The 13134-nt window shown below is 38.1% G+C and overlaps 1 protein-coding gene across 6 annotated transcripts in view; it reads right to left on the bottom strand.

Annotated features, from left to right (window-relative positions):
• Positions 1 to 13134, bottom strand: part of MCC (MCC regulator of WNT signaling pathway) — a 202095-nt gene that overhangs the window by 23128 nt on the left and 165833 nt on the right. For 3 of the 6 annotated variants that reach the window (XM_034072965.1, XM_031042810.1, XM_031042811.1), the window contains 6 exons: positions 12855 to 12944; positions 12041 to 12189; positions 9836 to 9976; positions 8558 to 8658; positions 5461 to 5644; positions 4479 to 4556 (listed from right to left, as the gene is read on the bottom strand). In XM_034072965.1, the coding sequence (XP_033928856.1) occupies positions 4479 to 4556; positions 5461 to 5644; positions 8558 to 8658; positions 9836 to 9976; positions 12041 to 12189; positions 12855 to 12944 (743 nt within the window). The remainder of the gene's footprint in view (positions 1 to 4478; positions 4557 to 5460; positions 5645 to 8557; positions 8659 to 9835; positions 9977 to 12040; positions 12190 to 12854; positions 12945 to 13134) is intronic. The other 3 variants (XM_005142071.3, XM_005142072.2, XM_034072966.1) reach the window with 2 other exon arrangements.

Here is a 13134-nt window from a genome sequence, read left to right as displayed (position 1 = left end):
TGTTTTTGAAAGAATTAAAAAGCCCTATGTGCTACATGTTATAGGAATCAGGATGAATCCTAAAATATATTATGCATGTGAAAAAGGGGAAACCTATCAAGACAGGCTTGATTTTTCTCTTTTCTTTTGGTTCTACTGCAGCTAAAGCTGAATTGATTTTTAAGTGCCTCTAATTGCCAGTCTTCCCAGAAATTCCAAGCACAGCCTTGGAGCAGATGGAGAATTGGCAGTTCTACAAACACTTCAAAATCCTTCCCTCTCATGAAATATTGCATTGCAGTTTTTTACCACAGATTTATCTATCAATTTCCCATTTTTAACTTCTTCTTCTTGGGGTAATAGGTGCCATATTTACCACAACTGTAAACTGGTCTTTGCTTTTGTCTTCTGCCATTACTATATACAGTGAAGCTAAAAACACCCAGTACCTACACTACATAAAATCCCTTCCAGACTGAAACAAATGGTTCACAGAATAGTTTGGGTTGGCATACTTAAAGCTTTTCATTAGAGAATCTTGAAATAGTAAAGCAAGATTTACCGAGTCTAAAGCTATCTTTCTGAAGTAGATAGTGATATAAAAATCATATGGATAACAATGTAAGAAATACTTAATTCTATACCAAAGTCATGTTGCAAGTTTCCTCAGCACCCAAAGCAATTGCACAGTTTTTCCAGATTAAATACAAAACAGCTGCTGTTGCAGAGAGAACAACTTTTAAAACCTACACAGGCTTCAAATCTTGGGGCACAAACCAGCTCATCTCATTTAGCATCAAGATTTTACCCAGAAGATTGGAAGCAGTATGGGGTGCAGAAAGCTGGGGTATAAAGCCCACTTTGGACTTTTGTAAAAATAAGGCTGAGTGATGAGGAATGGAAACACACTGAACTCCCACAGAACAGCTCTGCCAGGGTGTGTTCCCTCAAAAGCGCCACCATACACCTATCCATAACGCTAGTTCATTGCTGCGCTATTTAAGGCCCACAGCTGGTGAGCATATGAACTTGAGTTTCAGATACTGTTCTCTCTTCTTAACAGCAATCAGGAAAAGGAAAACAGACTGACAGAATGCATATATAGGATAATGCATCCACCTAAAAAACACATGGAACTCTTGCAAAAGATGGGCAGTTTCTCATGTCTAAAGCATATAGGTAAGGACAGAGAAAGGATCATCATTTCACACAACAATCTGCTCATTCTCACTGGTGTTGTATTCATAACAAGCAAGAGAAATGCCCTTCTCACTTGCTTCATCCCTCCAGTCTTTCACAATGATGCCATGCCTGGATGATGTCAAGCCTGTGGGCTTTTCCACAAGCTGGTGGAAACTATGTAGATCGATAAAGCTTAATGTGCAGTTTTATTTGCTGGCATGTGTGTGTGTGTTCACATGCACATGTATGTATATGAAACTCAGCAGATGGATAAAATGAGGCTTCCAACATGTGTGAGTAACTCCAGTACATTACAAAATTTTGTCCAAAAAAATCTATAAGCTTCAGTTCATCTGTTAAAAACCAAATCAATAAAGAAATCTGCAATTCAGCAACTGTGCAGACAATACAAAAGTTGTCAGAACTGTAACTCTGTCAGAACAAAATCCACAAAACTTGCTTGAATGTCTGCATGCAACCATACACTGCAAAGAATGCATTTGATAGAGTATATACAGGCCACCATCTTCTAGGTGAGTGTTGTGGCTTGTGATATTAAAGAGCACAAAGCCAAAAGATAGTAACTTCCTGAGAATCTGAAAAATACACCAACCAGCCAAAAGACAAACAGTGTACCTGGCTAAAGTTAGAATCTTCGGTGAAACTACTCTGCTTCCTTCTGAGAATAATTAGGTCCAGCAATGAAGTGCTAAATAACATAGAAATATCACAACAGGTATCTTATAATCTTATTTGCACACTTAGCCAAGATAATCTTGTCTGTAAGCTACTTATCAGAAATCTGAGGTAATTCTGATGAGAGATACAGTCCTACATTTGGCTGAATTCTGATGTTCTGTGACACTGTGTAAAATTGAAAAGAATTCCCTTTGCATGTAAGAGATCAGATCTTTTCCCCCATGTATCTAGATGTAAGGTTGGGCTTACTAGCACTGCAGGGAATAAAATCCACTGTTTTCAACTGATATTACCACCAGAGTCTTTCTGTTTCTTTCTCTTTAAGGTACAGTCAAACCTTGTTGGAAGTGTTAACAAACACTTCTGTCCATTAAAATAATCATGACTCCCAAATACACTGCAGGGCTATTCTATTTTCAAAAAATGAATTGGCAACATTGTGGTGCTGCCAACTAAATAATCTGAGATGCTTGCTATTATTTTTATCTGCTTCAGCAGAGCATCTGTGATACTCTTTCGTTGCATTTCATTTATTTACATTTGAGTTGCTCCCTTTTCCATTCCTAACACTTGTAACTAGTAGCTCACTAAGTATTTATTCTCAGAAATACATTCAGCAATTTGACATTCAGAATCTCATCTGAAATGCCACAGGTAAAAATGGGTCAACAATTGCATTATAAATTCCAATTCTACAGGATTCTGAACAGTGAATAGAATTACTCATTTGTCACAAGTCTCAGCGAAGAAGAGTTTTCATCATGCCACCACCTCTTTGCTCAGTTAGTTTCAAAGGGAAAAGGTAGCAATATATACAGGCAAATAAAAGCATGCAACACTGGAACAACCATGGCAAAAGATCAGTCTTGCAGATTTGGAGTATGTTTGAACCACATAATGTAAAAACATTTTCATTTCAATGTAGTGGTCCCCAAATGGAGGTTCATACAGCGCTCACTAGTGATGCAGGCTTGTTCTACTTGCCAGTTTTATAGGCGTTAAGCCTGCAGGAATAGAATCATAGAATCATAGAATCAAGCATATTGGAAAAAACTTAAGATCATCAAGTCCAACCATTAAGTAGCTAGAAATCTGTAATCTGCTTTCCTATTTGTGCTTGGATTGCTATTGTAATGCAATGTGAATGAAAATGGAAATCATCAGCATCAAAGAATCAAAGAGAGCTATAGGTCTGCAGCAAGGGGATGTGTGTCAGAGCAGCAGGGAGTGACGTAGCAATGGAACACACATGAATGGATTGAGAAAGCTGACAACATAGGCAGGATAATAACAAAAAACAGGAGTAGGGTCCTGGAGAGAAAGAAAAGGAATCCAGAATGATAGGGAGAGGGGAATCATAGGCAAAATCATCAATTTTTTAGACCAGAGAGGTAACATTTACTGATATAAATAAAGTATGTGCCTTTTAAACCAATACAGATTTTCCATCTATGGGCTGTCACAGTGTCATGTGTCTCTAAACTGAAGAGGGTATGCCTCTGTTGTGAGACAGGGTCCACAGGAAGGAGAAATGTGAAAACACCACATTATCACTTAACACAACAGAATGGAAGAGTTGTATTTCATGGAGAAGCTGAAACTAAAAAAAAACATTTTCACTGACATGTATGTTTAGACAAATTAATACTGGTTGTGAGGGGAGTGGAGAGGGATGACAATGTCTAAATGACGATCAGATTGGGTTGCCCATATGACAAGTTCCTGACTTGCTGTGTGCCCTTTGGGTGACTGAGTACTTTTCTCTCTCATGTTCTACATATATCAAAGCAGGCAATAGTAGTTACCTTATTCACTATAGTATCTTGCTCTGTATCAGAAAAAAAAAGAAATCCTACAATGATAATGACTTTTATCTAAAATCTTGCACAGAGAAGAATTTACATTTGCGTTTTTACATTTCATGACACAGTTTACACTGATGAAATATAAAATCCTATGCTATTTTAATCATATTCTGTTGAAACTTTATATACTCAGTCAACATGTGCACATGTACGCACCTGCCAGCTGAACACAAAATGTTCAAGGTAAACAATGAGCATGAGGGATGATTTTCTTCCTCAAACACATACACATCCATTCCTTATCCTTCCCTTCTAAAAACCAAAAATGTATTCAACAATGCAAGGACTGTAAAGACTATATTCTTACAAACACTTTCAGTGAAAGGCTAAGAGAACAGACAATAGAAGAGGAATCACTTCCTCCCTCCATTTCCCCCATCAATACTGGAAACTAGCTAAACTTCAATAAAAAAAGATGCTTTAACTACATACCAGATATTTCACAAAGAAAATCACTGAGGTGTAGTTATAAAAAAAAGGACCCTTTCAAATAATAGCATGGACAACTAGCTCAGCCTAGGTAGAGGTACTGGGTTTTGTGGTCACAACCTATTCACACGCAGGTGTAGATAATGGTGTAAGAGAATGCAAACTGAGGCGAGGCAAGTCAATAATCTGAAACAGCTTTGTACTTTTGAGTGACCAACATGTTACTAAGTGCAGATGCTGCCACATTAATTTCTGTGTAAAAATATAGCTTTCTTGCACTGAAAACACATCGTAAAATTCTTAGAATAAACCCTAAAAATTTACCTCACATTTGGACCCTGTTCCGTCAGGTTATCTTTTTGCTCACTTTTCAGCTTTTTCCATATGTCAGGAGATAGCACCCTTTAGAGAAGACATCAGCAAGAAGAAATTATACGGTATTAAAATAAACTTCTGAAGTGTCAAAAATGACAGCATTTGAATAAAGAACTGTCTCAAAACCTGAATTAAAATTAAATTTTAGAGTGAATCTGTGGAACCAAAATATCTTTTAAAAAGAAAAATTATCATCTATTTTTATCCAGGATGCTTGCCAAAATAATATCCATACACAAGCACAAGTGCACATATTCACTGTATAGAGCACAATTATATCACAGGCAGGCAATGATTCAAAATGAAGCTGCTAGCAGATGCATTTGAACTGGAACACTCCTGCAACAATAGCGCATTTAAGTTTCATTGTCCTACAGGTCTTCAGAAAAATTGCAGTATCTATCCTTTCCTGGAAGAACCTACTCTGTGATGAAGTTCATTTGCCACTCCACATGTGAAAGAACTGAATGGGGAACTTGGAAAAGGGGCAAAGCAGAATGAGAAGAGAGAGGAAATGGTTTAAAACACAATGACTGGTTTTGCAACATTTACAAAAAAATTCTTGAGTACTCCAAAATGCTCATGAAAGCATATTTCAGATCTCTGGTTCTCAGTATGTCTGTGCTGTCTGCATATAACAGATATGAGTAAGAGGTACATGACTTGAATTCCAATAAAACAGCAAGAAAGTCACTGAAGTAGAACAAATGTAATGGATTTGCCCTTTATGAGGAAGATGAAAATTCAGCATCACTCCTTTGCAACAGATTTACACAGAACTCTGCCTGTCTGGAGCTGCTCAAAGACTAAAGCCAATGAGACCACTGACATATGGTGACTTACAAACCAAAACAAAGAAGCCAGTGGACTGAGGAGAAGGAGGTAGTTCAGCAATGTGGGGATATTAGGAGAGCAGATGAGCTGCAGTTACCTTGTGTGGCTGTTGGATGACAGGCTTTCCCAGGGCTGTACGCTACAGCCGGTGATTGCATAGGCTCCCCCGCAGCTCCCATCTAGTTTCATCAGCAAGGCTTTTGCTGCATTCTCAGCTGTCTTCCGGCAGTCATGAGCTCTCTTAAGTATTTGAGTGATGTTTTCATCACCTGCCTGGTCCCCTAGTTTTCAAGCAAACAATCTGTTTCAGAGCTTTCAGGAGGGTGATAGAAATTAAGGCAAGACTAGAGAAGCTTCTATGTGCTCTCAGTTTATACCAAGAAGATGACAATAAATTACCAATCTGTGGTGTAAAACAGTTTTACTTCTGTGTGAGCATCAGTGGTAACTGATGCCTGAATAATACATCTGCCTCCCAGCCACAAGCTCCAGGCACTTGCTGCTCTGGGTACATGTCTTAAGTAATGTTTTATCTTAGCTAGTTTGTCTGTTTGTAAGCGTGTGCATTAGGATCAGGTTAGGATTCTCAAAATAATTCAATGTAAAAACATTTAGCCTTAATTACAAATTTTACTCCAATCAGTCCAGTGCTGTTTGACAGTGCTGTCATTTCCAGTGCTTTTTCTCACAACCACCTTCAATTCAAGCCTAATGGTTTGCTAGAACATCTTCTTACAGGTTGCCTTTCCAGCTGATAAACTGCATTACAGCTTAGAAGCAGCCTTTCAGAGTTTACCATCATGAATACTAACCTCAGTAAAAACTAGGACTGGTGTTTCTTAATTTGCTAGTAATTTCTAGTGGTTATACAGCATTGTGCAGCTGGTAAGCCATCACTTTAGTAGAGGCAGGACATAAGCCACCACTGTCACCATGCTTACTTACAATCTTAAGTCCAGCAGAATCATTGAAGTAAGACACATTAGTGGCTACACTGAAATTCTGAACAAATCTACAATTTATTCATAGTTTACCAAATTCAATGCAAAGATGACATAAAGTATTAATAAACCCTCCCACCCCTGGTTTGCTCTATGTCACATTTTAATTTTATCCTTCTTTGAGTCAAAGACTAATTACCCAAACTTTGTACTTGTTAATAGAAGTGCAGTGCACTAAAAAATAATGTGAAAAGAATTAAGGGAGAATTTTTTGTTAAGAGCAGCTGCATATGCTTAGCTCTAAAGTGATGCAGAAGCAACACCCATGAATTTTCCACTCACAGATGTTGATAAAACTTGGCTGATCTTCAAAAAAGAAAATCTGCTATCTAGGCATTTTAACTGAATTTCATGGTGAAGTAAAGGTATAAAAACCAAACAATTTCTTCGAAGTTGCATCATGTAATGGGAAACGGTCACTATTTCTACTATAGGGCTGGAACTCGTAATACCATAACTAGGAGCTGTAGACAAACATCTGATAAAAACTAAATGACACCTTCTTTCATAAAAGGCATGTGACATGAAACCATAGTCAAGCCAGAAGTATTTCCCTCTTCTAAGATTTCTTTCTGTCACCTTCGTGAATCATAGAATCATAGAATAGTTAGGATTGGAAAGGACCTTAAGATCGTCTAGCTCCAACCCCCCTGCCATGGGCAGGGACACCTCATACTAAACCATATCACCCAAGGCTTCATCCAACCTGGTCTTGAGCACTGCCAGGGATGGAGCATTCACTACCTCCCTGGGCAACCCATTCCAGTATCTCACCACCCTCACAGTAAAGAATTTCTTCCTTAGATCCAGTCTAAACCTCTGCTGTTTAAGTTTCAACCCGTTACCCCTGATCCTATCACTACAGTCCCTAATGAATAGTCCCTCCCCAGCATCCCTGTAGGCCCCCTTCAGATACTGGAAGGCTGCTATGAGGTCTCCACGCCGCCTTCTCTTCTCCAGGCTGAGCAGCCCCAACTTTCTCAGCCTGTCCAAGAATAAATTCACTTTTGGTGGCCACTTATCTCTGCCAGAGGGGTAAGCTCCCTAGTACACTGTGGAAAGGAAACACCAGAGTCTGCAAAAAAGGCGATGAAAGTATCAGGCATCCACTCTAATGTTTACTGCATGGCACACACTGCACAGGCCAAGACATGTACACAAGGGCCTGCTTCTAACATTGGCAGAGATGCAAAATAAGGGACATGATTAGCAGCACTGCAACTGTGGGCTGAGTGCATCTAGTCATCTGAAACAAGAGATTGACCACGTCAGGCCAGACGGTCACTGTCTCTAAAAGCTTTCTGTTTACACTTCAGTGATTTCTGAGAAGCTAGTGCTGTAATAGCTGTCTCAGCCAGGCAATTACTACACCTCAGCATAGCATGAAGAGCTATTTTTCTCTCTCCAAGTTTTTCACCTCTTTCTTCTTGAAGATTACTATTGCTACCTTCTCCTATTGGTAAAAGAATGGGGCTATAAAACCCAGATTAACATTCATTGTGTAAACACCTCTTTCTATTTGAAAACAATAACCAGCAGCTGTACCTACAATAGTGGCTCATTCCGCTACTTTGTAAGCAGTATACCAAAAAACACCACCACCTAGCCACAAGATTAACTACCCACAAAGTAAGAAGAAATCCAGAACTTACAGGTTAGCACCCCTGAAAACACAGTAAAACATTAGAGTGTTTTAAAATTTCAGAGAAAAAGCAAAATGTGGATTGAAAAACTAGAGCCATTTTTTGGACACTACTCAATATTGCCTTTATATTGTCTTATCCCAGTTTTTCAGACTATATGCAGCTTCTAGGAGGTAAATGTTTCTGGTTCAAACAGTATCTGTCCTTGCAGTTAACACAGCTGTATGGCCCTAAGACACATATGCTCATGAGTATTATTTAATAATTCCACTCTGTTCAGTTGCATGCCTGTAGGTGAATAACCTTTGCCAGAATAGGCATCTTTTTGTGGTAGCATATGTAGGTGAATTTACACTGCTGGTGAACTTTATGGCTCAATTCCAGTCTCCTTCTTCCCCAGTTTTTTTTATGTGTTAAATTATTTAGTTATTTACGATCAAGAAAAGACTGGAAAGCATTTTTAAGTGATGGGTCATGAGCTGATTCACTGTTATAACTAAGTCAAATGTAACTGACATGAAAAAGAAAAAGTGATTCATTGACATCTTACCAACTGAGCCAACACCTGCAGCTCTGAACTGCCCAAGAATAAGACTCTGTTCGCTTTCTGCCAATGCCAACAGCAGTTCATATGCTTCTATGCACTGTTCACTGAAAGAGAAAATAAACCATAGGAATCTCACAAAATATATCTACTATTTAGAGGGGAATAATACCTGCAACAGAGGTAGGTGATGAGCTGCATGATTCCCTACACTTGTCTAACAGCAGGAATATTAAATGACATAACATGCACAGCTTCTATCACAAACATCCAACATTCTGTCTTTCCTTCTGATGGTCCCAGATTGGCCTCCAGTAATGTAACAAGTTGAAAATGGAAGAGAATGACCTGATGTGAAGTAAGCTCTGGAAGCATGCTTTGAACAGTCAGCAATATGAACGGTAGTTGACACAATCCCTTTGAGAAACTTTGTTCAGGCCTTCTTATTATACAAAACAGGGTATTCTAAACTCTGCTAATATAACTATACTATACAAAGTATGCTAAGAAGACAAGAAAATACTTCTTGCTCTGTCCCAGCTGTAAGATTTTCTTCCTTACAACACAACGGCTTCTCAATACAGTTGTGAGTCACTCATTCCTGTTGCATTCCAATGGTTTTGAAAATATATACACTAATATATCTATTTGCAATTTACATTTCCTTGTAATTTGCTCAAGGCTGATAGTAACAGAGTACATTCTTTAAAAGGCCCAAAATTTGTCTTAAGACCAGAACTGCCTGTTCTAAATTAGTTGCAGTTAGAGGAGTTAAATGACACCATCTTCTACATACAGTTTTGAGCAAATTTAGATACTCATAACCAAATACCAAACAATTCATCTACAACTCCAACTGATGTATTATAAAGTCACTCTGAATTATGCTGAGTACAATAATACTCCTTGATCCACTCTCTTGTGAAAGGTGTCAGCATAATACAGAAAATAAGTATCTTACGACTGGATGCAGCCGAAATAGTTTGAACCTACACACAACCCCTAATTCAAATGCTAATCCAGTATTTAAAAATAAAAAGATAAATCTGTACATGTCAGATTGAGTTGACTACTGCTGGTAAACCAGGGCTTAAATACACTTGTATCAGTCATTTCAGTTCAGTAGTTTTTCATGGAATTTAACCAAGGGGGCATTTTTTCAAATAGGAAACAAACCTAAACAGTGTTATTATGGCACACCAACCATTTCACTCTCAAAGACTTCTATCCAGTATCATCACTCCCTCTTTTTCTCTCTGAAACATCCTCTGCGTAGGTACACACCTGTACTGCAATGCAAGCCTGAGCGCTGTGGCATTGGACTCGTACTTCCCAACAAGCATGCTCATCCTTTCAGCATTGCTCTTGCACTCTTCCAGTGTTATTGTCAACAAGTCATTCTGGGATTTCAAGTGCTCAATGCGGCTGCAGAAAAGGAAGTAATTTGTAACCTTCAAAATTAGCTTGCAGACAGTCTCCTGAAAACTTGAGAACAATCATAATTTAAAACAACAAATACCATCTGGTCTATGCAAGGTTTTTAATGAAGCTGCCAAAATATGTAAGTTCTGTGTTCCATATCAAGAACCAACAGGATAGTTAATTTCTCTTAGGACAGCCTCTTCTCCTCTCCTCCCCTCCTCATAAAATGTAATTATAACCCTATATAACAACAGCAAGCAGAAAGCTTGTACCCTTATTCTGTAGCCACAAGACAGTGTAGGCCAGTTTCATAATAACCTTTTGCTTAATTTTTCCTCCCCCATTCCTCACTTCCTGCTGCCACACTTGGTTCTTGTTTGAAATGGTGTATTCATTAGTGCACCTCGGTGTGTGTAGGGATCATGCAGCTGCATATATTCCCCCTTTCTCTGAAACATACTGAATAACCATTTCACTTGAAGTCATTCTGGTTGTGATTAGAGAGGTAACTTCCAAAATAGAAGAAGGCAATGAAATCTCCAAAAGTTCTGGCAACAGTCAAACAGAAACTCATATCAGAAATTAATTGCAATGTTCTTCTCACTGAGGTTAACTCTGAACCTGAAAATGAGGCTTCAGAGTATCAGTATTACAGTTTGTTCTCACTGCTAACAACCGCACTATATGTCAGTGTACTATGCCAATAGTTAAAGTTGGACATACACTGAAAACAGACAGGCACATGATTTCAAAATCTGGACAGGCACCTAATGAAGAAAGTGTCATCCAGAATTCTAAAATCACTGACTTCTTAACAAACACAAGAAGAGCTAGTATATCATTTATTCAGTGATCAGAATAAAGCCCTGACTTTCTTAGTTGCTAGAATCATAGAATCATATAATGGTTTGGGTTGGAAAGGACCTTAAGATCATCCAGTTCCAAACCCCCTGCCATGGGCAAGAACAACTCACACTAAACCATTTCACCCAAGACTCCATCCAACCTGGCCTTGAACAATGCAGGGATGGAGCATTCACCATTTCTTTGGGCAACCCATTCCAGCACCTCACCACCCTCACAGTAAAGAACTTCTTCCTTCTATCTAACCTGAACTTCCCCCTGTTTAAGTTTTAACCCGTAACCCCTTGTCCTATCACTACAGTGGCTAATGAAGAGTCTCAGAAGCTTCACATACTGTATCTTTTTTGACACCTCCTGTATGGATACACTGTCAAAGCATAATGGTGCAGGGCACAAAAAAAATGAGATCAAACAAAAAGAAAAAAAGAGATTAGATTTTGCAGCAATACAAAAACAGGAGCGACAAATAAAGAATGTACTGATTAGACTGAATTTGAGATAGGTGTGGGGAAGAGAGAACTTGGCAGGAAACATGCTGAGACATGATTCTCACATTCTTCATCCACAGTTTTTATCTGCCAAAAAAGGACATGAAATATGGATTTTGATAGAGTTTAGTGCAGTATTTTAACTGCAATCAGATACGTGTAATTTTAGTTCTGCAGACAGAAGTCTATTTACTGGTGTATATGCCACGCCACCATACATCAGTACATTCATTGATAAAGTTAATGCTTCTGATAAAGTTAATGCATTGATAAGTTAATGCATTGATAAAGTTAATAATTCTGTTTCTTCAGGACAAAATGAAGCAAACTAATTCCAGAATGATGGAGAATAAGTTATAGGAATCTCTATTTTTCGCAGTGATGTGCCTTATGAAAAAAGATGCCATGTCTAATTGGTCAGCCATGAGGAAGGACACTACAGTGAAAATTGTCACAGGTGAAGGTGTCATGCTGATCTAATAATGTATGGCCAAACTGTCATACTAATAGAAAGAATCCTTAGTATACGATTCAATCTTCATCAATTACATTTTATAGTATCTGAACTACATTCCACTGCAGATGCCATAGTTGAGCTGGGACTGAACTAAGAAAAGGATAAAAAACCTGTTTGTTTGTTGATTTTGGTTTTGTTTTTTTTTAACAAAGATAATAGCAGACAACACATTTGAGCCTGTATAACTTTTCACCTTACCTATTTAATCTTTCTGTCTCCACTTCAAACTCTCGGATTTTACTCTCAGAGATAGCAGATCCATGTGAATAAAGAGTCTGGAAGATTTCCTGGATGTTTGAGCAGTCTTGGAGGGAATGTGCCAAATGTTCAGCCACAGTACTAGACACCTGCACATGGCAATTAATACATCATTGTGAGTAGGTAACAACTGGGTTACTCTAACAGTAGTCTGCATTGAGAGCTGTATTTGCTTGCATACATGCACTTCAAGGCATTCATTATCCAGTTTTTATCATGAATTTTACATTTAATAAAATATTTAAAAGTTTCCACTTCAATAAGCTGTTTTGATTTAAAATTCTACTAACCGAAGGGTGAAGCCCACTGTTTCATCATGTACTTAAAAAAGCCTAATATGTAAGTTATTTATTTTCTTGAAAACTTAGCAAAAGGCAAGAGCAAAGCTCCGCAGTGAAACAAATATTAACACATAGTAACAATAACATTATGGATTGACACTGGCATCACAAAGCAAAACGTGGTTCTCTGTTGACTGGAAGTTGTGAAATGCAATTGAATAGTGTTTCCTTGAAGAATAATAGTTTGGAGGAACTGACTCCAATATTATCCTCTTGAGGTCACTCAGAGAATGATTTTTAGCCATCAGTTATGAGAAAATGAGATCTTAATAGTGGGCGAAATATTCTCTGTTGAAATATTTTTCCCAAAATAACTTTAAAAGTATTTTCAATTAGCAAGAAAACAATGCTTTTAATGGAACATGAGTCATTTTCAGAAGGTATCATGCATGTACATAATTATTAGTCCTTACCCCTATGCTGCTGATTTCTGATCCTAAGACAGGCCTATCAGATGATGAAGACTCTGATCTTGTCTTTGACAACTTCACTCTTTCAGCAATCTGGAAGTCAGAATGCTGCACAGGTTACAAACTCAATAAAGATTACATAAAATGCATTTGCTCACTAGCTACACTTGCAAACCTGGAATAAACTTAGGTAGAACACAGGTGTAAAATTGACACCTGTGTTGTAACAGAGAATTACAATAATTAGCACTTAAATCCTTTATGCAACTAAAGTTTAGGGGCC

Source organism: Melopsittacus undulatus, chromosome Z (genome assembly GCF_012275295.1).
Source record: "Melopsittacus undulatus isolate bMelUnd1 chromosome Z, bMelUnd1.mat.Z, whole genome shotgun sequence".
In the NCBI taxonomy this organism is placed as follows: Eukaryota; Metazoa; Chordata; class Aves; order Psittaciformes; family Psittaculidae; genus Melopsittacus; species Melopsittacus undulatus.
Note: the sequence above shows the minus strand (reverse complement) of the source record. Positions and strands in the feature narration are given on the sequence as shown.